Consider the following 27,073-nt stretch of genomic DNA (forward strand, 5'->3'; position numbering starts at 1 on the left):
CGAAATTTCTGGAACTAAGATAGCAAACTTGACAACACTATATTTACACTTTATTTACAACGAAAATATATACAAACTAAAAAAGCTGGTAGAAACCGTATGTAATGAATGAAATCGAAATGTAAGCTGATCTCTTACAATACACCACAGCACTTGTGAATCCGCATGGGACTGAACTGAAATTCACCGCTGCCTGTCTATATTTGAAACGAGCTGTCAATCAAAGAAAATATCCGGCCGCTTTCACCAATCACCAGTCTCCTCGCGGAAACTGCCATGTCCCTCCCACTGTGAGGCTCGGAGTCTGTGGCCGGGCGTTTTCACAGTATTTGTCCAATAACCGTCTTGCATTTTGATATTGAAAGCGCATAGCTCCCAAATGCCATTGAAGTCCACTGAGGCTGGGAGTCCGTGGGACTCCATGGGCGGGCATTTTCGCAGTATTTGTCCAATAACCATCTTGCCTTTTGAGATTGAAAAGTGCATAGCTCCCAAATGCCATTGAAGTCCACTGAGGCTGGGCTGCATCGCGCTGTCACGAGGGGGAAAAACTCACGCACACATTAGGCGAACTGGGGAAAGTTATAACGGAATGATTTCGCACTGTAGTGGGTTGAGCACATATATTTCTATGATTCTGGATCTGAAATAGCAATGTTATAAGGTCGGCTATAACATAAACCTAGCGCAATTCATCCTACACAATGTACATCATTTTTAGAGGAGGCTGAGCCTCCCTCATTGTCTTAGCAATCGCCCGTGATCACAACGCAGCGCATACTTGCGTCACTTATCTACGCCGACTCACCAAAAATACTTTGTTTTGAAATCGATAAAATAAATCACAGCTCCACTTTACCTTTGAATAGTTTTAGACCAAACTTTGTAGCATCTTTAGTGCTTTTAAGAACGACATTTTCTTTCATAATTTGTAATTCTTCCTCACATACGGTGACGAAGCAATCGGCCGCCATTTCGCCGAGTCGCTCGAGGTGATTATCGAGAAATAGTCTAAATACAGAGGCGATTATAAACAATCGTGTGTGCTGATTGGTCGAGAAATTCAGACTATTTCTCAAGAATCACCTCGAGTGACTCGACAAAATGGCGGCTGATCGCTGTGTCACTGTAAGTGAGGAAGAATTACAAATTATGAAAGAAAATGCTGTTCCTACGGTAAAAGCACTAAAGATGCTCCGAAGTTTGAGAAGAAAATGGAGGCAGTACAAATGTTCAAAAAAGTTTAAGAAAAGGCCTATTTCTTCTTAACTTTTTGCATTTTTAATAAAATGAATATTTTAGTTAAGAGGCTATTATATTTTACTCCAACTTTTACAAATGTGGGAAAATAATTATTGCTGGTTATTTTATATATGAATGACCGCGAGTTGGCCTAGTGGTTAGCGTGTCTGGCTCTCGATCGGGAGATCCTGAGTTCTATTCACAGTCGGGTCATACCAAAGACCATCTTAAAAACGGTACCTACTGCTGTCTGGCAAGGCACACTGCAATACAGATGTGAATGGGGCTTCAAACTCTTGTGGTTACCAGAGGACTAGCCCCCCACTGTAACCCTAGCTATGTGAGAGGCCAAGGGCTACGGAGATCGGTGCCGCGGCCGCCCTATGCGCCACATGGCTTGGGAAGGGACTTTGATTTTTTTTAATATTTAAGTTGATCAAGAATAGGAAAATAAATGTTGCATTTTTTTGGTAATCAAATCTCATCTCATCTCATTATCTCTAGCCGCTTTATCCTGTTCTACAGGGTCGCAGGCAAGCTGGAGCCTATCCCAGCTGACTACGGGTGAAAGGCGGGGTACACCCTGGACAAGTCGCCAGGTCATCACAGGGCTGACACATAGACGCAGACAACCATTCACACTCACATTCACACCTACGGTCAATTTAGAGTCACCAGTTAACCTAACCTGCATGTCTTTGGACTGTGGGGGAAACCGGAGCACCCGGAGGAAACCCACGCGGACACGGGGAGAACATGCAAACTCCACACAGAAAGGCCCTCGCCGGCCCCGGGGCTCGAACCCAGGACCTTCTTGCTGTGAGGCGACAGCGCTAACCACTACACCACCGTGCCACCCTTTTTTTTTTTAAATATAAGGGAAATTGAATCATGAACCCAATATCATGAATCGAATCAAATCGTGAATTAAGTGAATTGTTACATGTCCGTTTATCACCAGAGACATTTTTGACTCAACACTATGATTCCAGTGACCTTTTACGATCATTAGTCATCACACTTTGAGATGATATAATCATAATATAATGATATAAGACTTCTGTAAGATACTGCGTGATAATGTGTTCATGTCAGAATAAATGATGAAGTTACTATGTTCCGCCATAATCCTTCATAACAAGAGTGCTCTGAGAGCACAATCTCCCCCGCTGGCAACTCGGCCATAACTCTGGTAAAAATGGGAGTGAATTTAATGACATTGCAATCTGCGTATTATCGACATATAACAAAGAATCCTGTCAAGTTTCGTGAAATTCCTCCAAAAATTGTGAGAGGAGTTGATTTCAAAAGGTGAGTACCCTTCATGGGATGGGCAGACGGACATCACCATGACATAATCCCCCTTCAGGCCTTTTGGCCAGCGGGGGATAAAAATTGTAAGGGAAGTTGATTTCAGAAAGCGAGCACACCTTGATGAAATTGCCAAAGTACAAGTTTGTTAATAATCAAGGGCGTAACTCTGGGAAAATTTGCCCAAATTAAACGAAATTTCAATCTGCGTATAACTGTCATATAATAAAGCCTTTTGCCAAGTTTGGTGAAATTCCTCCACAAATTGTGAGCGGAGTTGATTTCAGAAGAACGTACACCCTCATGAAATTGTCAAAGTACAAGTTTTTTAATCAAGGGTCAAAACTCTGGGAAAATTTTCACAAACTAAATTAAATCGCAATCTGCATATTACCGTCATATAACAAGGCCTTTCAATTCGTCCAAAAATTGTGAGAGGAGTTGATGATGTCAGAAGGAAAACACACCTTCATGAAATTGTCAAAGTATAATTTTGTTAATCAAGCGCTGTAACTCTGGTAAAATGCCACCGAATTGAATGAAATTACAATATGCGTATTACTGACATATAATAAAGAATCCTGCCAAGTTTCATGAAATTCCTCCAAAAATTGTGAGAGGAGTCGATTTCAGAAGGTGAGCACCCTTCCCAGGACCGACGGACGGACGGAAGGACTTCGCCACAACATAATCCTCCTTCGGGCCTTTCGGCCAGCGGGGGATAAAAAAGCATTACACTGTCATAATCGTAAATAAACTCTCTGTACAGAGCATTTATGTGCTAATTAGCGAGCTAGACACTTAGAAGCTGTAATTCATCCTCTGTTTCTTTCCATGTCATGTCCTTTTTTGTCCTCATGATATAACTGGTGTGAGACATTACAGAGACATTGTGTCTGCTGCTGCAATTCAAGAAACTGCTCTTCTTTTAAATCCCATGTCATTCTGTTGACATTTTGACAGTATTAGCAGTTGTCCCGGGGGGGTTGTGTAATCATAATCAATACCGTACAGTGTAAAGCGGCTTTGGGCTACGCCCACAGCTTGTCTTACTGTTGAGTTCAGTTATGCTAGTTACCACTTTTCAGCCTCAACAACTGGACTACCAGGAAAGCAGAACATCTCATTATCTCTAGCCGCTTTATCCTGTTCTACAGGGTCGCAGGCAAGCTGGAGCCTATCCCAGCTGACTACGGGCGAAAGGCGGGGTACACCCTGGACAAGTCACCAGGTCATCACAGGGCTGACACATAGACACAGACAACCATTCACACTCACGGTCAATTTAGAGTCACCAGTTAACCTAACCTGCATGTCTTTGGACCGTGGGGGAAACCGGAGCACCCGGAGGAAACCCACGCGGACACGGGGAGAACATGCAAACTCCGCACAGAAAGGCCCTCGCCGGCCACGGGGCTCGAACCCGGACCTTCTTGCTGTGAGGTGACAGCGCTAACCACTACACCACCATGCTGCCGGAAAGCAGAGCATAAGAACCATATTCAATAATCATAATTTGTTACTGAATCTCTTCCCCAAGCATCTACTATTTGGTCTGTTTGGAGCTTGTATTTGATTATGAAACTACTCCCCCCCCAAAAAAAACAAAAAACGTTTCAGGATTAAGAGTAAAGCCCCCGTCACACTTATTTGGAATTAGCAGGAATCAAGCAGAACCAGCCGAAATGAAAAATTTTTCAAAATTCATGCCACATTTGGGGCGGCACGGTGGTGTAGTGGTTAGCGCTGTCGCCTCACAGCAAGAAGGTCCGGGTTCGAGCCCCGTGGCCGGCGAGGGCCTTTCTGTGCGGAGTCTGCATGTTCTCCCCGTGTCCGCGTGGGTTTCCTCCGGGTGCTCCGGTTTCCCCCACAGTCCAAAGACATGCAGGTTAGGTTAACTGGTGACTCTAAATTGAGCGTAGGTGTGAATGTGAGTGTGAATGGTTGTCTGTGTCTATGTGTCAGCCCTGTGATGACCTGGCGACTTGTCCAGGGTGTACCCCGCCTTTCGCCCGTAGTCAGCTGGGATAGGCTCCAGCTTGCCTGCGACCCTGTAGAAGGATAAAGCGGCTGGAGATAATGAGATGAGATGAGATGCCACATTTGGGCGGGAATTTCAAACTGACCAACATTCTTACAGCTTTGTAGAATGCCGTTCGAATACTTAGAATGCGCTTCGAATGATTCTTGAACATTCCGGGTGCATTAGCTTTCGAATGCAGTTCAAATGTAGTTGGAACACAGTAGGAATACCTAGAATGCTGTTAGAATGCAGTAAGAATATTAAGAATGCACTTCGAATGCCGTACGAGTGCGGTTCGATTGCTGCCCAAATACCACCCGAAGTCTGGTCGGAAGGTGCCTCGAGTGCTGTACGAATTCACCTCAAATGCAGTCAGAACGCTCCCGGAATAGCCGCCGAATATGTTTTGAACGTCTAAGAGTTCAAATAGAATGCAGCTCGAATACTTAGAATATACTTCGAATATCCCGGAATATACGAAGAATTTTCATTCCGACGGCATTCCGGCTCATTCGGGACATTCTGGCAGGATTTGAAGTAGCTTGCCATTTCGATTTTTCCCTCGAATGCGATCAGAATGTTTCGAATGCTGTAAGAATATTTAGAATGCAGTCAGAATACACTTCGAATGTCGTTCGATATTTCTCCTCTTCGAATGCACCTCGAATGTTTTGAGCATGAGCAGAACATTCGGGCCGGCCACAAGAATGGGCCCGAAGGTTTGGAATGCACTCAGAATGCAGTCAGAATTTTTAGAACGCACTTCGAATATCCCGGAATATCCGAAGAACTTTCATTCCGACGGCATTCCGGCTCATTCCGCCTCTAGTGTGACTACCCTATAAGGCTGAAGAGACAGATTTATCTTACAATAGCTCCTGGTGTGCCTGTAAGTCCGGGCAATCCTCGGATGCCTTGTGGTCCTGGAGGGCCCTGTAAAAAATAATATATAGGGTGATTCCTACAATTATCGACACCTTAACGATCTTTTGGCAGTTGCAAAAGTAGAAAAGACTTTCAATATGTAAATTGTGCACAAATAGTTACTCAAACTTCTACTGGAAAAAAAAAAAAAAGAGTCGATTCCCGATTACTTAGCGTATCAGATCACGTGACACCGTTCCACAATTATCGACACTGTTCCACAATTATCGACACCCAGATGATTATTTATTAAAAAATAATCAGTATGTGGTATTAACAAAACAGTTTTTATTTCAAATTTGTTTTCCATAGACTTATATGTATGGTAGTACAAAATATATTTTATATAAATATATGGATGTCGGTGTTGACGTAAATGAGGAAGTAATTCTAATGTTTGTAAACAAACGAGCTGATGTTTAACCTGCGTCAGAAAATCTTTTTGTTCCACTTAAAGTATTTTCGTAGATCACATTTTGTTAATCATTCATTGTTTGTGTTAATTTCTAGTTTTGTCGTTTACCAATAAATATCGAAAGGAAACTGATATTGTAACCACATGAACATCCAGGTCAAAGGTCACATGTCATTCCTCGAACCGAAATATAAACTGTCTACTGATATTGTAATATTTGGTTGATATTTACAACAAACTGCAAAAAAAAAAAAAAATTCTGAATGAACAAAAAAATCTGAATATTTCAGGCATGTAATTGTTTATATGCTCGGAATTTAATTCTGCTTTAATTCTATTTATTGCAATCGGATTACAAATACTCTATAAACATTCCATTCTGTTATGAATCAGAAAAAAAAATTATTGTAAATCACGGCACTTCATCTACTTCAATGTTACCCAAAGATCGATCCATAACAGTTGTAAATGTCCCTTAATTCCACAGGGTGTCGATAATGGTGGACACCGGTGAAAGTGATCACTATTATCGACACCTCATGTGACTCTCAAACGCGCATTTAGATACAAAATGGCGGCTGTCAAATGAAAGTGTAAGAAACTAAGTAGGTTTCGACAAGGAGATCATGAAATATCGGTGAATTTGATCAGTAAAAAACATGTCCATGATCTTTCCACCACGCTTACCTGCGATGATAACGTCCGGGTTTTCCAAAAAATCACTGATCACGCTGAAAAAAATTCCATCTCGGGTAACGAGCTGTCATCAGACGACAAGATCAAAAGGTTGAGGGGCGGGTCTTCCAATTGATTAATTAACCAATAATAACTGTTGGAACTGAAACTCACCTTTGTAAATTTTTTTTTTTTTTAAATTGGTAAATCTGAAAAGGTGTCGATAATTATGAACTGTCGATAATTGTAGCCACCGCTCTCTATATTTTTAAACAAATGTGTGATGACACCTGGAAGACTTTTGTGTTTTACCCGTGTAACTCAGCAACACAATGGCATCTCTTAAAGGCAGTTAAACAGAATATATTTTATTTAATTATTGACTTACTTGAACTCCAACTCCAGGCTGTCCATGGTCACCCTACAGGTTACACACACACACACACTTATCATGACCTGTCATCAAACACAGTCATTGGAATGAATGTACACAGAACGCTCCTGCAGTACACCGACCTTCACACCTGGTGGTCCTGGAGGTCCACTGGGGCCCACTGGTCCCTGTAACGAGACCCAGAATCAGAGGGTTGTCTGTGTGTTTGTGGAGTTATACATACTGTATATCTAAGAGATACATAATTGTCCACCAATACAGCACTGATGCTGTGTCAGGAAAACATTTTTGCCCCATGTTTCCACTGAGGTCCAATGAAGACCAATCTGTTGTGCAGTTGGATAAAATAGACAACCATACAGGACTTCACGGGTTTACGTGGCCGTTCCCTCAGCATCTACACACAACGCCGAGATGCCGATATATACAACGGCTACGCTCATGATGATAATCTGTAGATACTATAAAGAAGCTTGATAGGAACTTTTTACGGGAAAAAAAGCCCAGTGTGACAACATATATATATATATATATTTTACCTTCAGACCAATCAGGTTACAAATGAGGACTTTTGTAACAAACATGAAGGACAAAATGGCCTTTAGGAAAATATATATATGTTATTTCCCAGCTGGGAGGTCTGTATGGTGAAATACCGTGACCGAGGTCTTGAAAGTGCTGAGCGAGGCCCTCTGGGCCGAGGTCAGTATTCAAGGCCGAGGTCACGGTATTTCACCATACGGACCGACCTTAAGCTGGTAAATAATATATTTATTTTTTTCTTTACCAAATTCTAACAGAAAACGAGAGCGCCCGAAGGGGAAAACCGAGCCGAGCCGCCATTTTGAATCCTCATTCACGGCTGTAATGCAAATGGCTTCCTCCTCGGTATACAAGTGCACTTCCATGGCAGGAAAAAAACTACATTTTGCCGCCTATGTAGTCCCCTATTTATACAGAATGGAGTCATTCAGGATTCAGCCATGTTTTTGCTCAGCGTTAGCAACAGTTAGAGGTTTTTATCTTTCTCCTGAAATGTTTTCTTTTATTTCTTCTTCCTCAGGGTAGTAAAACTCGCTTTCGCTGTGAACACTGTCGTTATCGATATCCATGCTGCAAAATTAATGCTATTATCCTGAGAAATGCGGGCAAAAATTTACAAGATTTTTGATAAAAATCTTATAAATAAATCTTATAAAAAAGATAAATGTCGACAAAAATTGCTACTATGTTTGTTGTTGTTGTGAACGAGCGAGTTGCCAGAGGTCCGTAACTGGGGTCCGTACTGTAGGATACGGACCCGCTCGCCAGCCAATCAGAGCGCAGGATTTGATGGAAACCAGACCGCGAAAAAAATAATTACCATTACTATACATACAGGACACTTTTTCCATGGAATAAAAACGTGTTCTATTCCCTTCTAGTGGGTTTATGGATGGCATGCAATATTGTTATCATATCACTTATCCTCCACGTATTACACTACTCTCCCCAATGGAGAATGAGCGTGCAATATTGTTATAATACATCAGAGCTCATGCGAAGATCCAATGACAAAACTTTTCTGCTGCGCATGCGCACAATCATTTATTTGTCAGCCGGGAAACAGAGAAGACGAGGCTAATCCAGCGCTAGGTTTAAGCACGGAATTAATAAACTGGAAACTGAAGACGCACTGAACACCCAAAAGGCTATCAAAACTTCATTATATATTCATCATGCATATTTACAAGAGAAAAAAAAACATACCAATGGACATCGAAAAACTGGAAAAGAGACACATTGGATATGTAAAACTTCCGTGCTAGTGAGCGACTGACAATTTCTAAACAAACATGGCCACCAAATTCCTCCAAAAATTGTGAGAGGAGCTGATTTCAGAAGATGAGTACCCTTCCTGGGACGGACAGACGGACATTGCCATGACATAACGGGCCTTCCGGCCAGCGGGGGATAAAAATTGCGAGGGAAGTTGATTTCAGAAAGCGAGCACACCTTGATGAAACTGCCAAAGTACAAATTTGTTAATAATCAAGGGCGTAACTCTGGGAAAATTTGCCCAAATTAAACAAAATTTCAATCTGCGTATAACTGTCGTATAACAAAGCCTTTTGCCAAGTTTGGTGAAATTCCTCCACAAATTGATGATTTCAGAAGAATGTACACCCTCATGAAATTGTCAAAGTACAAGTTATTTAATCAAGGGTCAAAACTCTGGGAAAATTTTCATAAACTAAATTAAATCGCAATAAATTATGTGTATGACCGTCACATAACAAGGCTTTTTGCCAAGCTTTGAGAAATTCATCCAAAAATTGTGAGAGGAGTTGATGTCAGAGGGCGAGCACACCTTCATGAAATTGCGAAAGTACAAGGCTGTTAATCAAGGGCCACAACTCTGGTAAAATGCGACTGAATAGAACAAAATTTCAATATGTGTATTACCGACATATAACAAAGCTTTTTACCAAGTTTGGTGAAATTCCTCCAAAAATTGTGAGAGGAGTTGATTTCAGAAGGTGAGCACCCTTCCCGGGACGGCCAGACGGAAATTGCCATGACATAATCCCCCTTCGGCCAGCAGGGGATAATAATAATAATAATAATAATAATAATAATAATAATAATAATAATAATAATAAAGGGGTTAACTAGAAAACTTTCAGTTCACTTAGCCCCCGGCACAAAACTTCAAAACAACATTTTTTCTTTCTTTCTTTCTGTCTCTCGCTTTTTTTTTAACAATTAATTATTGTGTATGTTTTCATATCTCTATTGTAAACCGAGTTTCTCATCTCATCTCATTATCTGTAGCCGCTTTATCCTGTTCTACAGGGTCGCAGGCAAGCTGGAGCCTATCCCAGCTGACTACGGGCGAAAGGCGGGGTACACCCTGGACAAGTCGCCAGGTCATCACAGGGCTGACACATAGACACAGACAACCATTCACACTCACATTCACACCTACGGTCAATTTAGAGTCACCAGTTAACCTAACCTGCATGTCTTTGGACTGTGGGGGAAACCGGAGCACCCGGAGGAAACCCACGCGGACACGGGGAGAACATGCAAACTCCACACAGAAAGGCCCTCGCCGGCCACGGGGCTCGAACCCGGACCTTCTTGCTGTGAGGTGACAGCGCTAACCACTACACCACTGTGCCGCCTAACTGTGTTTCTATTGTGCAAAATAAAATTGTTGTTTTGTTGTTGTTTCAATAATAATAATAAACAACTTATCTACAGCGCATGCTTGGATAGCTAATTAGCTGAAACTATCTAGGACTGGTAAAGGCGATAATATTATGGCTACAATATGCTTTTCCCAGCAATTAATTTCAAACTTTACTGTCCATGTCTTATTTCAAGTTGCTTTATTTATTGAAACATTGTTACGGAAAATGAAATGGCGGCACACTGAAGCTCCTGGCTGCTTTCCTTTTGTCCTAACACCATTTCTTTAGTGGTACGAAATGATTTTGCCGTCTGAGAACCATCTCATTTGGAGTGGAAACATGAGAACAGGTGGAACCTTGTGTGTGGAAAAGAGCTCGCTCATACTTACAGATGGCCCTCGAATTCCTGGTTCTCCAGGGTTTCCCTGTGCAACAGACATGTGATGTCACTAACACACAGCAGAAGCTCTCAGACACACACACACACACACACACAACTGTATGAAACTAACACATTCACCTACACACATACACATGCACATATAACCCTTTAGTAGTTTTTTAAAACTGTATATATGCCTTTAAATGCATTTATACAGGCTGGGTTATTCACACACACACACACACACACACACATATATATACATACAAGATTTGTGTAAGTAATTGTCGCACACATTAATTTAAAACCACACAAGTGTCAAACTCAAAGAAGTCTCACATTAAAGCATTATTAGTGTAATATAGACTCCAAATCCTGGAACGCATCACCAGGTTTATCTGCATGTCACGTTAGTGCTTGCATTTTTACACCAAAAATCATCAGCGTAGCTACAAAGACAGCTAGCGAAGCCAGTTTTAATCAATATAACCGCAAGCGGCGATGAAAGGCCTAAGCACCTCCGGTATACCAAACCTGGCATGAATCCAACAAACTGCCGAAAAGGAAAACGTTAAAATGTAATGTGTCAAAACACACAAAACCAAAAATAACTCGCTTCCTGTTGAGTATGGCTAATACAATGTACATTACAATTTTGTTCATTTTGGGCCACCCCACACACCTGCCAAATTTGACACAGATGGGTGAAACTATATACCAGGTAAAAGTCATAATGACATGTGGGGGCGCTATGGAGCCCCCCGGGATACACCCGGGGCCAAGCCTCTATCTTTAAAGTCTTAAAAAAAAAAAAAAAGAAGAAGAAGGATCCTTTGGAAAACAATAGGGCTTTGCACATCGGTGCAGTGCCTTCCGGGGGACACCGGAGTCTACAGACCCCCGGTGCTTAGGCCCTAATGAGAAGAGATTCGTTCTTACAGATAAACTGCTGTGACCTTGATTCAAACGTTATGGATATCTGATGGATCGAAAACCTGCATGATAATTCATACTTGCATGCAGTTGAGCTTTTTATCTATTAATAGTTTTTCCTAGCAATGTTCTACAACTATTTCCTGCAAGATTATAGAAAAATAAAAATCAATCAATCAACAACAGGATGGTGTGATAAAGCAGAATTCTCTCAAAGTTCACAAAAAAATATGCAGCTTGTTGTGTAGCCAAGAAACCACAAAGAGTAACTCAAAAAAACCTTAAGTTATAGCTCGACACTGAAGCAGTTACAGCTTGACACTTGAACACTGAAACTGGAGACTCCTTTTGTAAAATGTCAAATAAATGTCTCGTTCACCATATCAACAATTACATACGTCTTTAATAAGAATAAGAGCATTAATATATTAATATACGCATGTGATAAATGACTTGCTAATGCTATAGAAAATAAATCAATACGTTCTGACCAATCAAAATGCAGAATTCGACAAGATTATGCTGCGTTCATGTGCTATGGGAAGATGATATTTTCCAGTTGGGAAGTGGTATTTACCAGTGTGTTGTGTTCACGTGCTTTTGTTGTTGTTGACAAATTAAAGATGGTGGACCAGATTCAGAATCAGGCCTGTTATTTGGCTAAAACAATTATAGATTGCCTTGTTCATCAGCTGCAGCAGGAATATGAGTTATCAAAAGTCAAAAGGTAAATAATGCTGAATATTTCCTGATCATGACAAGTAGAGATTTTCTTAACACATTGAATGCCACGCAGTTTTTGGAAATTTGGCTGTAGCCACAATGAGTGTAGCTAGTATCTAGATCATTGCTGACGTTCTTTGGACAGCCACAGAATATTTTGTATTAGGCTATAATATACATATTATAATAATATAATATACATACCATGACTCGTTTAAAAGGTGAGAGTCAGCTTTCTGTAGGTAAAAACCACTTCTTTCTTGGTTCATAAGCTAGTCTTGTACCGCTCACCGCCATGTTGAAAAGGTTAAAGTTCATCTCATCTCGGCAACTCGTGTATCAAAATTTTCTACAAGTTGCCCAGTGGAAAATACCACAAGAGGGGGCGTTCACGTGTGCTTTCCATGTTGGCGTTTGGTATTTACCATAATTCCCATAGCACATGAACGCACCATTAGGGTTAAAGGGCATATTCTGGACCAATTTCGTTTTTTTTTAATATGAAAGCATGTCCCTTTACACACTTATCCAGAAGGGTAATTTCGCACAAGGCCATCTGTCTACAGCAGAAAAAAACAACAACAAAACGTGTCTGGAAAAATCCCAAGGGAGTCTGGAGCCAGATTCGTGACGTTACCTGCGGAAGCGCCAGCAGGCTGCGCAAGCTTTGCACGGTTTCAGTGCACAGCCTGTGTAGACCAAGCGCTCCCATTTCTCTCTCATTGTCCGGTCTTTTGGAAAACGATGAGTACTAATCCCATCATGATTGGTGCTGCTACACCCTCCTACGATACATCTGTTAACCATTTTAATAATTACGCGATAACGTTGAAGAAATTTGCAGAAAACCACCAGGTCATTTTCTTATAAACAACGTAGGATTCAGAAGGAGGCGTCCCGCACGCGACGTCACGAAAATCAATGTTTGCCGGGAAATCCAAATGCCAAGTTTTTTCAGAGGCGGACCAATTCGCCTCAAATGGCTTGATTTCAACTGAATTTCTCTGATACTGCGCAAGGGGAAAAAATTGCAGAGAATGCAGAATGTGACAGATATTTGACCAAAGTTTAATATAAAATAGGAGAATTACATTGATCTTGCTCCTGAATTTACCTGTGATATGCCCTTTAAGCTAAGGTCTTGCATAGCCAGAATCACTTCACGATAGACACCGGGAGATGATTTTGAGCCTTCTGGGGGTCAACCGGCACGCGTTCCAGGCCCTTCCATCAGAATACATGAGAACTCGGGCGCTACCTTGACAACCGAGAGGGTGTGGCTTCCATCCACGGAAAATTGTCGTGGATCAATTCATCCATCACAACCGTGAAGGCATCCGTGAGCATCCTTGAGGCATACTGTATGTTAGGCTTACATGGGCTATCGTAGTAATCCGTCACAACCACTGAACTCAAAATATTCATGAAACAACATTCTGCAGAAAGGGAAAGGGCGTGGCTTATTTCATCTTGCAGCCGTGAAAGGTGGAAAATGTACACACTGCCGTAAGGACATATGTTGTTATACATCACTGTCGCCATTGGTTTTACCAACATCTTCCATCGCGGCTACCGTGGATTCATTTGCATATTTGTGACCCCTCACCGAATCCAGGGACACATGTCGGCCGAAACGAATCCGAGATAATCGCAAAAGAAGCTTTTTTTTTTTCGAAATTTGTGATTTTTGTTTTTTTCCATCATGTGCAAGTTGAGATCTTGAAGAATGCAATCAGTATTTCAGATAATAGATTGTTTTGTTGGAAAAGCATACATTTTTTGTTGCAAATTGTCTCGTTTTTGTCAGGACTGTAGCCTGCTGGGGGGTGTGGGTAAATTACCATATGGGCCATTCACATGATGATTTAAGTCTTTTGTTGTTTTTTTTCGTGAATCAGCTGTATGATACGAGTTGAGCGCATGGCTACTTAACTGCATACAGGCGTGTGATTTCACTATGGAATGAGTTACTAAACAGAGCGCAGAGGAGCTGAAACACCGCGAAGCAAACAGACACATGGTATTTACATCGGAGATCACCATTTCTAGCAAAAAAACCCGCAACCTCGTTTTCCAGATTGAATGGAATACTTGAATGATCGGATGATACACGGACCGTTCTAGGATTACATTCCATCGGAGGCATTGGTGTGTGCAAGGTGCCGTTTCTCTTTCTGATGGGGTAAGTTTATTAATCTAAGGCTGTGTGGTTATTTTTGCATGTAACGGAGAGTGTTGTGGTTTGGTTAAGCCTAAGTCACAACCGGACGTACGATTTTTTGGCCGTGCGATTTTTGGCGTTTCCCAAATCGCTGCGGATTTTTTTTGTTCACGGAGAAAGACACGCGTTGCGCCGTAAGTTTGTCTTGCAACCTGAAAAAAACGCAAGCGCCCGTAGAGTTTGTTTGACATGACAAAGAACCTCTGCGGCCGGTCTGCGGCTCGAAAATCAGCACATCACACGCGCGCTCTCGTGCGTTTCATGCGCGCTCTTCATGCGTTTCTTGCGTGTAGACCGGCCGTAGGAGCACGTACTGTACGGCCGGTTGTGACCGAGGCTTTACATGAAACTAGCGTTGTGTTAGTTGTGTCATCATCGTGCTATCTTTCTTTCTTACGGTGTGAGTAATTTTTCAACCACAAAACGTTAAAGTATACTTTAGGACTTATTTTTGTACTTCATAATTGTGTTGGGCATACTTTGCATGGAAGGAAAATTGACGTGGTGATCTTTGTTTACATGAAAGTAGTATCGTGCTAGCTCGTAGGGGGTAGGGCTTTCCTTAATGTCATGCAAATGAGCACCATTATGTGCCCGCCCTACACCCAGAGTAGCTGAGAAGGAAAACTTTGAGGGCGATTTTCTCCCTTTTCTGTTTTAAGAAGTATACACTTTCAAAAGGCCACACATTCTTCAAATATTGTCAGATCTCCACATGGAAGGCATCATTGGAAAGCTTAGAAACTGTACTTTCTGAATCTGTCAATAACTCAAAATGCCCCTGGGCGGACATGTGTCCCTGGATTCTGTTTTCTGACACATTTACTCCACCCACATTTATGCGACGGATCACCTTGAAAATCTGCCGGAATGGCCACGGTAGCCCCACGTATATTTCTCATAGATCGACCAGCTACGGTATGCGTGACCTTTACTTTCGGTACAGAACTTGAGAAATTGAGTTTGACACTTGTGAGGTAAACGGTATGAGACCACATTGAAACAACACAGAGGGACAAACGTATAAACAAGACACGCTCACCAGGACATCACCACTCCCTTCCTCCCTCCCACCTCCCATCACAAAGCATCGCAGCCAACATTCACAGGCACAGAAAACCTACCGGTCTGCCCAATACTCCTGGGAACCCAGGCAAGCCCTAAAGGAAAGAAGATGAGAGAAAAGGGAGGGACAGAATATACATGAAAGAGAAGAGAGATGAGTTGCGACAGTCCAGTCAAGTGTAAAAGGGCAGTAGAGATAAATTGTAGACAAGGAGAACAGTGAGATAAAAGACAGACAGACAGACAGACATGTGGTTGGGGATAAGAGGGGACGAGACAGGGAGGTGAGCTGTTAATAGCAATGCTGCATTGGTTACTTTCTACAGTTTGTTCTGAATCATTTCAGCCAAAGAGAAAGAGCTCCAGCAGCCTACTGCAGCTCTCGCAGCCAATCCCCAGGTTCTGTTAAACTGCCGCAAACCCACAAGGGGCTGCTGTAGTGGACTACTGTTACTCACAGCTGGGCCTAGTTGACCAGACGAGCCCTTTAAACCCTGCTCCAGGGGGAATAAATAAAGGTGTGAGTATGAGTCTTTACCTTTGCCATTACTCCTTTCTCAATCAATCACCACTCTGTAATTCTTAAACCATTTTACATACCTCAGGGCCAAAGGTTCGTATCTACAACAAAACTATTTATTTTTTAAAAAATAATGACGATTAATTGTACATTGATATTTTGACAGTTCCTTGTTTCACAAAAACTGTACATATTTTTAAAAGTTGGCCATCAATTAAAGCCCTTTACTTCTCTCTCCCTACACTGTGTCGATCTGTAGTATATGTGCTGTCAGAAATAACAGAGTATACACACTACACACAGAGTCCAGGAAACACCGAAACCCCTTCGCTTTTCAGCTTTCTTTGAACCACTTTCAAGATTTCAGGTCAGCTGACTATACTGAAGATTAGTGTGTGTAATCTAATATTTATGCCTGTGCTATTTTTGTCAAAAAACATTTCTAACCAACATTGCTGCCATGCTGGTCAGAAACGTATCTCTTCACTGAGGCTATAAACATGCACTATAAATTACTACAGTTTTTAACATTACAACATCAGCTGTGTTCTCACCGGCTTTCCATCCTGTCCAGGTGTTCCAGGTTCTCCAGCTAAACCCTAAAAAAAAAAACAGAACCTTGTTAATATGATGCTTGAAGTAAATTAAATTCGTAAGAGGAAGACACTTACAGGGAGGCCGTCTCTGCCCTTCTCCCCTACTTCTCCTCTATCACCCTTCTCTCCACGGAAACCTGTTACCCCCTATATGGTGGAAGAAACACACACACACACACACACACACACACACTTTCAGTACTGCAGCAAGGAGAAATAAGCATTATGACACTTTTGCCATTGTTATTTAATATACTTCCAGTGCAAATAAACCTAGTAACCCTCAGTAACCCTAATCCTAATCCCAACAACCCCAAACCAACCCTCAGGAATCCAAACCCTACATCAGAAACCCTAATTTCTATAACCACAGTAACCCTCATCCTAAATCACAAACCCAACCCTACCTCAGTAACCCTCACCCTAACTCCAACACCCATTCAACCCAACCCTCAGTAAACCTAATCCCAACAACCTCAACCCTACCTCAGTAACCCTCACCCTAATCCCAACCCCCAATTCTACCACAGTAACCCTCACCCTAATCCCAACCCCCAGCTCTACCACAGGAACCCTCACCCTAATCCCAACAACCCCAACCCTACTACAGTAACCCTCACCCTAATCCCCACAACCCCCAACTGTACCACAGTAATGCTCACCCTAATCCCAACAACCCCCAACCCTCAGTACACCTAATCCCAACAACCTCAACCCTACCTCAGTAACCCTCATCCTAATCCCAACAACCCCAACCCTACTACAGTAACCCTCACCCTAATCCCAACAACCCCCAACTCTACCACAGTAACCCTCACCCTAATCCCAACCCCCAACTCTACCACAGTAACCCTCACCCTAATCCCAACAACCCCAACCCTACCACAGTAACCCTCACCCTAATCCCAACAACCCCAACCCTACCACAGTAACCCTCACCCTAATCCCAACAACCCCAACCCTACTACAGTAATCCTCACCCTAATCCCAACAACCCCCAACCCTCAGTAAACCTAATCCCAACCTCAACCTTACCTCAGTAACCCTCACCTTAATCCCAACAACCCCCAACCCAACCCTCAGTAAACCTAATCCCAACAACCCCAACCTTACCTCAGTAACTCTCACCTTAATCCCAACAACCCCCAACCCAACCCTCAGTAAACCTAATCCCAACAACTCCAACCCTACCACAGTAACCCTCAGCCTAATCCCAACAACCCCACCCTACCACAGTAATCCTCACCATAATTCCCAACAACCCCCAACTCTACCTCAGTAACCCTCACTCTAAACACCTAAACCAACCAACCATAATCCTACCATAAAGCACCCCAACCCTAACCTCAGTAGCCCTAATCCCAATAACCTCAGCCCTAACCCTCAAAAACCCTCACCCCTACCCTTTGTAACCCCAACCTCATTAATCTCAACCCTAACCTCAATACCCCCCACATACCTACCCTCAGTAATCCTAACCTTAATCCCAGTACCCCCCAACCCTTCCTTTTGTCACCCTCACTCTCATCCCAATGATCCCAATTCTACCTTTAGTAACTAAGTTAACCCCCACCCCCAACAACTCCAAACATACCCTTGGTAGCTATAACCCAAACCCAATAAGCCTAAAACTATTCCTCATCACAGTAACACAAACAACCCCCGACCCTATCCTCAGTAGCCTCTTCATATGACAACTTTCTAGTAATCTGGCATTTGTAGCACGTTTAACCAGATAACCCCTTTAATGAAAAGGACTGTAAAATATATTACATAATTTACAGCATTTGTATTATTACATACAGAAGCCAACATACACACAAGCAGAAAACAAACAGCACTGACCCGCTCGCCTTTAGGTCCAGGAACTCCTTGAGCACCATCCTCTCCTTTAATACCTTGAGGTCCTGGCAGACCCCGTGGACCAGGAACAGACTGAACTATGGAATCGCCCTAGAACACGCAACACATTCACATATAGTATGAAGTAGCACAGACAGTTGGCTAGACTTTTCCTTCTTTTTTCATTTACCTTCGGTCCAGGAGGTCCTGTTATACCGTTTAGCCCAGGTCTACCCTGAAGCCAAAGAGGTCAAATGTTAAAGTTTACTGTATATACACAGATATACATAAATAAAGACCTTGATGGCTTTAAAGAAATCAGTGCTCACCATCTCTCCTCTCTCTCCCTTCTCTCCTCTCTCTCCCTGAAAAATGTAGATTGAGAAAATGTAAACCACTGCCCTGCAGAGTGCAGAGTTTTCTATCAGATCAGCAAATTATCCAGACCTTCTGAGTTTAAAGGGCTGATGACACGAACATGACTCTATGCAATTTCTTAAATACAACATGGCAAACATGTTAGATTTCTGTTATAATTACGTGAAAAGAAGCTGTTGTTACGCGAATATCCAACTTTTAATTGCACAGCGCAAGAAAACTGGGTCCGTGGCTCGCGGCCATGTTGTGACGTCAGCGGAAGAACACACTGCGGTTCACTGGCTGTTCTACTCTGGTTCTACTCAATAGAAATGGCGCATGAAAACGCCGGTGAACTCTCTAATGCTAGCTCTTCCTCTTCTGGGAGTCTAGAATTGTGTTGATCTCTTCCGAATAGAATCTATGATAGTCTACCCTCTTTACCCTTTGCCTCTCATTGCTAGGCGGCAGTTACATGAAAGCCGCAAGCTTTCACAAGCAAATACATGACTGATATCACGCCGACTTTATGATTACATTTATGATTATCCTGTAGAATCTATAGCTCTACGTACCTTTATCTTATGTCGTTTCACAACACATGTTCTGACAGGAGGACCGTCTTTGGATCTGGCATAGCTACTAGTAGACCCCCTCCGGAATACTGGCAGTGTTGCCAGATTGAGAGGTTTCCCGCCCAGTTGGGCAGTTTCAAGTGCATTTTGAACATATTTTGGGCTGGAAAACTTCAGCAGTATCTGGCAACAGATCTGGCAACAGATACTGCTGACATTTTCCAGCCCAAAATATGTTCAAAACCCACCAAAATGCACTTGAAACCGCTCAACTGGGCGGGAAACCTCCCAATCTGGCAACACTGTGTAGGCACTGCTGATGGTAGCAGCACACGTTTGTGCTGAACTGAACACCCAAGAGATTCCTTTAAGCTGGGAAGGGTGTCAAAACAATCCAAATCGAAGTGTTCAGAGCACAGGACGGATGTTGGTGAGGGCTCCCACTTGTCACGAGTGCGCCTGACTTGCTTCACCCACTTCGCATGCAGCTCGGGATCTCTGGGAAACTTGAATAAACTTACCCCATCCTTGTGGGTTTTGGAGCAAAAGCCAGCAACACAATGCGAAGGCATAATATATATATATATATATATATATATATATATATATATATATATATATATAAATAAAATAATGTATAATAATGTCTAATAAAAATACTAATAATGATAAACTGAACACCTCTCGCATCAACAACAAACTGGTAAGTTAGGAGGAAGATTCTTTCGCTGACGTCATATAGCTCCTCCTCCTCTTTCGTCTCCTGGGTGCTGCAGCCCCGTCAAATTTGCCCAGATAGCCGCGTTTTTTTATCATAACTTGTAAAATAGGCGCCTTCGTGAATTAATATATGGATCATCGGGAATTACTTTTTATGTTATAAAACATCGCCAAAGATGTCAAAAACGTGTCATCAGCACTTTAAAGGTTGATATGAAAAACACTTTGTGATTAGCATTCACCCAGACTATACTGTATGTAGCGCCAAGGACACTGCAAATAAGGCAAGCAACAAAATTAAATCAAGATGGCACTACGTGTGTGTTTGTGTGTGTGTTTGACTGCTGTTTCAGCTCATTTAAAAGCTACACTGATTATCATATGATCACGCAAGCAGTCTGTCGTTATGGCTTTGTTTAAAATTAGCTTTAGTATACTCTCACTTAATGGTGTATTATCACACGGCTACGCCTCAGCAGCTACGAGATAATTGACCAGAGGCCCAGTTATGAACAGATGTTTAAAGTACTATTCGGCTGGGATAAGGCACAGATAACAGCACGCAAAAAGCTAATCACGAAAAGTAGCTGACAGGAGCTTATGATAGAAACTTTGGTGTTGAGAAACCCGACTTAAAACTTCATCTTGTCCCTACCTTATCTCCAGGCTTGCCAGATTCTCCGATTTCTCCAGCTCGTCCTGGTACTCCAGGTATGCCAGGTTTGCCAGGCTCACCTGCCTGTCCAGGAGGACCCTCTGGGCCTCTTTCTCCAATAGCTCTGCCTGTAGGGCCTGGAGGACCAGAAGACCCCTTCTCACCATGATCACCTTTTTGTCCTCGCTCTCCTGGAAACCCTCGAGGACCCTTCAGGGGGAGTTCATGAAAGAAGAACTTATTTAGAAAAATATAGATAGTTGTGCCATCTGAAGCAGCACTGATTGATGTTTTACTTCTCAGACGTACTTGCTGAATTTCTTTAAAACAAATGTCACCAGCACAAATGCAGCATTAACAAGAGTGCTCTGAGAGCACAGTCTCCCCCGCTAGCAACGATGCCATAACTCTGGTAAAATGCGACTGAATTGAATGAAATTGCAATATGCATATTAGTGACATATAACAATGAATCCTGTAAAAGTTTTGTGAAATTCCACCAAAAATTGTGAGAGGAGTTGATTTCAGAAAGTTGAGTACCCTTCCCAGGACGGACAGACGGACATCGCCATGACATAATCCCACTTCGGGCCTTTCAGCCAGCGGAGGATAAAAATTGTAAGGGAAGTTGATTTCAGAAAGCGAGCACACCTTGATGAAATTGCCAAAGTACAAGTTTGTTAATAATCAAGAGCGTAACTCTGGGAAAATTTGTCCAAATTAAACAAAATTTTAATGTGCGTATAACTGTCATATAAATTCCTCAACAAATTGATGATTTCAGGAGAACGTACACCCTCGTGAAATTGTCAAAGTACAAGTTATTTAAATCAAGGGTCAAAACTCTCGTAAAATTTTCACAAACTAAATTAAATCGCAATATGCGTATTACCGTCATATAACAAGGCTTTTGGGCAAGCTTTGAGAAATTTGTCCAAAAATTGTGAGAGGAGTTGATGTCAGAAGGAAAACGCACCTTCATGAAATTGTCAAAGTATAATTTTGTTAATCAAGGGCTGTAACTCTGGTAAAATGCGACCCAATTGAACAAAATTACAATATGCGTATTACTGACATATATGGGGCCATCTCAGAAACTGGTCTCTCATTTGGGACATTATGGTCAAAAAATAAATTTCTAATTTTACTTTTTTTTTTTTGCATTTACCCAACACTTAATGTTTCTTTTGTCATGTTTAATAAGAATAAAGATAGTATCTTGCTTTATCTGGCCTCCACTGTGGAAAAGTTTTTTTTTTTTTTATTACAATTCAAATGCTTTTGTAAAATTGATTTCCATATAAAATAACTCCATCATGAAGAATTAAACCTGCTCCTTCACAGATGAGTGAAAATATTGAATGAATTTCCTCTTTTTGATTGCTTGGGTTAAAAATGCCAAGTTATGATGACTGAATTGATTATTCACTTAAATATGAATAATATGATACATTTTGGGTATTTGATATGGCGAAATAGGACACAATGGAAAAATCAAGAACACGCCGGAAAGATGAGAATAACGGCGGTGGGAAAAGAACAGCGACTGTACCGGCTGAAGGTCGCGTGGGTCTCTGCTGCGGCGCGCGAGCAACGGGACATCACTACCGCATCGGACGGATCGCAAGGCAGGGGCGGGGCAAAATGACTGGCCATAGATTCTATCAAAAGTTCAATCTAAATTGACCATGGTTGCAAAATATTGGCCAAAAATACACAAACACTACGAAATATGAAAGTAAGATGAAAAAGAAACATTCTATTGCCTTATACTGCAAAACTAAAACAAAATAAAACTCTCAAAACTCACCTTTTCAGTGATAACGTCCGAACAGATCACCCGCGTAACAGAGAGACCGCAAATGGAAGCACGATCAACTTCTAACTGCTGGAGTGGAAAATTCCATTCTACACATGCAGATTGTTAATGTGTGTCCTTCCCCGCACACAAATAACACGCTACGGTAAAAAATAGACCGCAACTCATTTTATAGCTCAGAAATTCATACAAGACCAGCTACCATCGTAACATATTCTGTAAGAAACATATTCTATACCTAACTTTCAGCTTTTGTTTTAAAAAACAAAATCGCAGATTTATAACTAAATTTTTATACGGCGTAGTGATTTTAAGTTCCTACTTTTGGTGAGGTCGTGACCTCGACCCTGAGGCTTTCCGTTTAGATCAAAACACACGATCGTATTGGTTTTGGGTCTGCGGAAAATGGAGTTACGACGGTGATGAAATATTTTGCATGATGTTTTATTACGGTTATGATTATTCTGTGAGTGCACCAATCCATAGGTGTATAAAGTTACAACTTAAAATACAATTAGTGATAACTGTAGATTTTTCAGTGGACGACAACCTTTTTAAGGGAATGCGATGTAGTCGACCGTTTATCATGTCCCAGATCAAGCCGCCATTTTTCCACAAATTTGCAGAATTTTTGCCAAATTCTGAATAGAGTATTCACATCAAAGATTTAGTTTTATCTGTATTATTTCTTTCATCATTTTATTTCAAATTAAAACCAACATCCCCATTCAAAACCGTATAGTTTATTGACTGTGAGTATATTTAGTGGGGGACCCCCACAGTACCCAGTTTCTGAGACAGACCCATAACAAAGAATCCTGCCAAGTTTGGTGAAATTTCTCCCAAAATTGTGAGAGGAGTTGATTTCAGAAGGTGATTACCCTTCCTGGGACGGATGAACAGACGGATGGACAGAAATCGCCACGACAAAATCCCCCTTCGGACCTTTTGGCCAGCGGGGGATAACAAACAAAACAAGACAGACTTTGTTTCCTGATGATATAAAGTGCAACTTCAGAATGCTTTAGTGTATGTTTGCATTTTGGTGCATTTTTGTCAACATGGCAGGAAATTCAAATCATGTCAATATCATTTTGTCATGGTACAGATATTTTTAACTCATTGTTACCCTTATGCATACCTTATGTAGATGAGAAGGCTTTTAAAAGACTGTGCAAAGACTCCATGGGAAAGCCATGGCCTAATGGTTAGAGAAGCAGATTTGGGGCCAAAAAGTCACCGGTTTGATTCCCTGGATCAGCAGGAATGGCAGAACAAGGGATTGCGCTGGATAAGAGCGTCTGATAAAAGTCTGACACGCGTTCACATCTAAAGACAACATGTCATTAGTCACAGACTAAGACCAGGGATCTTGCAGGGTTTCTATCTGCAAGACTGCAGCTAGATTCCTTCTGAGAGACGTTCCTGTACCTGCTTTGCTGCTTCCTGTTTGGTGCTGCAGAGAGCTCACCTACTGATTGTTGACGATGTCCATGCCAATATTTCCATGAGCCAAGACTAAAAACTTATAATATTAAACACGATTGATTTTATTGGAATGATAAGATGAGAAAAAGACCGACTTAGAACAGCTATCCTGACCCCCTTACACCAAACAATCAAAATGACAGTAGCGTGCTACAACTCTACCAAAACTCTCATGATTTTATTCCGACATTGGGAATTTGTCTGCGGCAGGGAAGTCACTAGAAAAGTCGTTTAGTGCAATTCTGGCATTAGTCAACAAATTTTCACGAGTACACTGCAAAAAATGGCCTTTCAAAAATAAGAAATAAAAGATTAAAACTAGTGCTGTCAAAAATATCGCGTTATTAACGCGTTAACTTGACTCAATTTTAACGGCGATAATTTTTTTATCGCGAGATTAACGCTCTGTGACATGATGTAGGTTTTTCATAAGCTTTTGAAACTGCCAGGAACTTGGAACAGAGACTTTGCTTAGAAAAACGATAGCAGCTAGCCACGCCCCGCACAGCCAGAGTCCTCTGCCCTCCTCCCTCAAAGAACCAGCGCGGGCAGGGCGCGCTAGTAGAGATGGGATTTATGGCTCTTTGATGGGATCCGCATCTTTGTGATTCGTTCTTTGAAAAGAGCCGTTCAAAAGACTGGCTCATTTGGCTCTTTGTAAATATTTATTCAGTTTTAAGAAGACAGCGTCTAAAGAAGCCAGATCCCTCTGAACTGTAAACTCAATGCTATCCCAGAAATCCTTCCTGTAATATGCAAATTTGGCCGCCTCTGATTGGACAGCGCGACGCATCAACAGGCAGAAAGTGTAAAAGTACAAAATGTGTTAAGTGAGCTGAAACAGTAAAGATCAGATTCAATGAAATATTTATCAACGAACAACTTAAAGTTAATATAATAGTGTACTTTATATTATAATCAAGCATGTCAAGCCTACCGTCACTGTGTAACCTGTCTCTCTGATAGACTAACTCAAGCAGTAGATCACGTCACTCATGGTTCTCTTGTTAGTCTCAGGACGAAGAGCCCCGGTGCTCAGCTTAGGTTTCAGTTTGCAGTGGCTGTGTCAAGACGTGTTATGCTTTGCAATAAGAAAAATACTGGTACAAAACAAGCCCATTCACTTTTTTATGCTGGTAAGAGAATTACAATGGTTTTTCGTGTGACAAAAATGTGCGATTAAATTGCGATTAATCGCAAGTTAACTATGACAGTTACGACATTAATCGCGATTAAATATTTTAATCGCTTGACAGCACTAATTAAAACAAAGCATATTTGCTTGAATCAGGTGAAAAAAAAATCTGCCAATGGAACTAGTCAAATTTGACTTGGTAAGATTTCTTAAAGTAAGATGAAAAATCTAACCTGTTTTTAGATGAAATAATTCCAAAATAAGATTGGGGAACTTATTATGCGAGATCTGATTAACTCAAAATAATCAAAATAGTTCTTATAACAAGATCGTACTTCTTACATTTAGCCATTCAAGTCATTTTTATTTATTTCATTTTAAGGGTATTTCACTTAAATTCATGATAAAGTCTTAGCAGTAAAAACTGAATTTAAGATAAATACACTAATATTAGGATTGTTAAATTCTACAACTAAGCATTGCTAGCTTAAAAGATTCTCCTTTTGTGACCTGTAATTAGTAAAATACTCTAGATATGAGACCAGAGACTATCTTGAATCAAGTTGACGACACATGTAGCATTGCAACAAGTTTTTTTTTTTTTTTTTTTTTCCCATTTCAACATTCAAACATTTCTTAAGATTCCACTTCCCCAGGACCTCAGGCACCAAAAAAAATAATAATAATAATAATAAAAAAAAAAGTCTACGCATTTTGACTTACAGTGCTTACACAACGCCAAAGCAACAGTGCATTTTGGGGGCACTGACTATTCATGTGTACGAGGGGTTTACAAGATCAGGCACAAAAAAAAAAAAAAACACTGAACTTAACTCACAGCATTCCAAAAAGACGTCACGAAAACGCCCTCCACTCACTCATAGCCTTTTTGAAGGCACTTGTCTGGTCTAGAGTCTGTAGAGCATCTAGAAGGAGCTCACTCTGAATGACTGAGAAAACAGTCGCAGTAAACTTAGGATCTGTAAGGTGGAGTTGAATTGTAATGAAAGATTCAAAGATTTCAGTAAAGTTCATTTATTCCCAAAACAAGCATACTTTGTTTTTTTTTTCTTGAAACAAGATGAACCGCATTTGACAAATGTCCAAAATGTACTTACTTGTTTTAAAAAAAACCTTGTTTTATTTTCAAAGGTGCCCCAAATAAAGGACTCCCTAAAGTGAATGACGCATGAAATGGAATGACGAATGACAGGTAGTAAATTTGAACAATAAATGGTCCCTTGTCATTCAGATTCTTACAAATGGAATAACGATTGAAATCTTTAGTTTTAGATCTCCCTAGGATAAGATAAGTGGGTGCTTGGTGGGATATCAGCTTTTACAAATGGAATGACAGGGTTTCTGTATGTATTGACTTACTTTGAGCTAATGTTGTCAGTGATATCACCTTTTACAAATGGAAGGCAAGGCAAGGCAAGTTTATTTATATAGCACATTTCATACACAATGGCAGTTCAATGTGCTTTACAGAAGCAAAAACAAAAACAGTAAACAATAGAGAAATAAAATTACATAAAATAAATGTATTTTTAATCTAAAACAATTAATTAAAAGAATTAAAAGAAAATAATAAGAATTAAACAATAGTAGAAATAAAATAATAAAATGCCAAAAAGAAAAAAGGAGAAAAAGAAACCAGCGGAATAAAATAGAATAAAATTAAAGTAAATTTAAAACATGCAGAGAAAGTAAAGATTATAAAAAATGTAAACATATTAATTATTTAACAGAAAGCATCTGAGAACAGCTTGGTCTTTAACCTAGATTTGAAGCTGCCAACAGCAGGAGCATTTTTGATGTCCTCTGGCAGTTGGTTCCATAGCTGTACTGCATAGTAGCTAAAAGCTGCTTCACCACACTT

The 27,073-nt window shown here is 41.1% G+C and overlaps 1 protein-coding gene across 1 annotated transcript in view; it reads right to left on the minus strand.

Moving 5' to 3' along the window:
- col7a1 (collagen, type VII, alpha 1) overlaps positions 1-27,073 on the minus strand; it is a 519,627-nt gene that overhangs the window by 131,254 nt on the left and 361,300 nt on the right. The window contains exons 75-85 of the mRNA XM_060918496.1: positions 20,750-20,959; positions 18,772-18,807; positions 18,633-18,677; positions 18,446-18,553; positions 16,676-16,747; positions 16,559-16,603; positions 15,544-15,579; positions 10,550-10,585; positions 7,107-7,151; positions 6,979-7,011; positions 5,447-5,509 (exon numbers count right to left, since the gene is read on the minus strand). Coding sequence (XP_060774479.1) covers positions 5,447-5,509; positions 6,979-7,011; positions 7,107-7,151; positions 10,550-10,585; positions 15,544-15,579; positions 16,559-16,603; positions 16,676-16,747; positions 18,446-18,553; positions 18,633-18,677; positions 18,772-18,807; positions 20,750-20,959 — 729 coding nt within the window. The remainder of the gene's footprint in view (positions 1-5,446; positions 5,510-6,978; positions 7,012-7,106; positions 7,152-10,549; positions 10,586-15,543; positions 15,580-16,558; positions 16,604-16,675; positions 16,748-18,445; positions 18,554-18,632; positions 18,678-18,771; positions 18,808-20,749; positions 20,960-27,073) is intronic.

Source organism: Neoarius graeffei, chromosome 4, assembly GCF_027579695.1.
Source record: "Neoarius graeffei isolate fNeoGra1 chromosome 4, fNeoGra1.pri, whole genome shotgun sequence".
In the NCBI taxonomy this organism is placed as follows: Eukaryota; Metazoa; Chordata; class Actinopteri; order Siluriformes; family Ariidae; genus Neoarius; species Neoarius graeffei.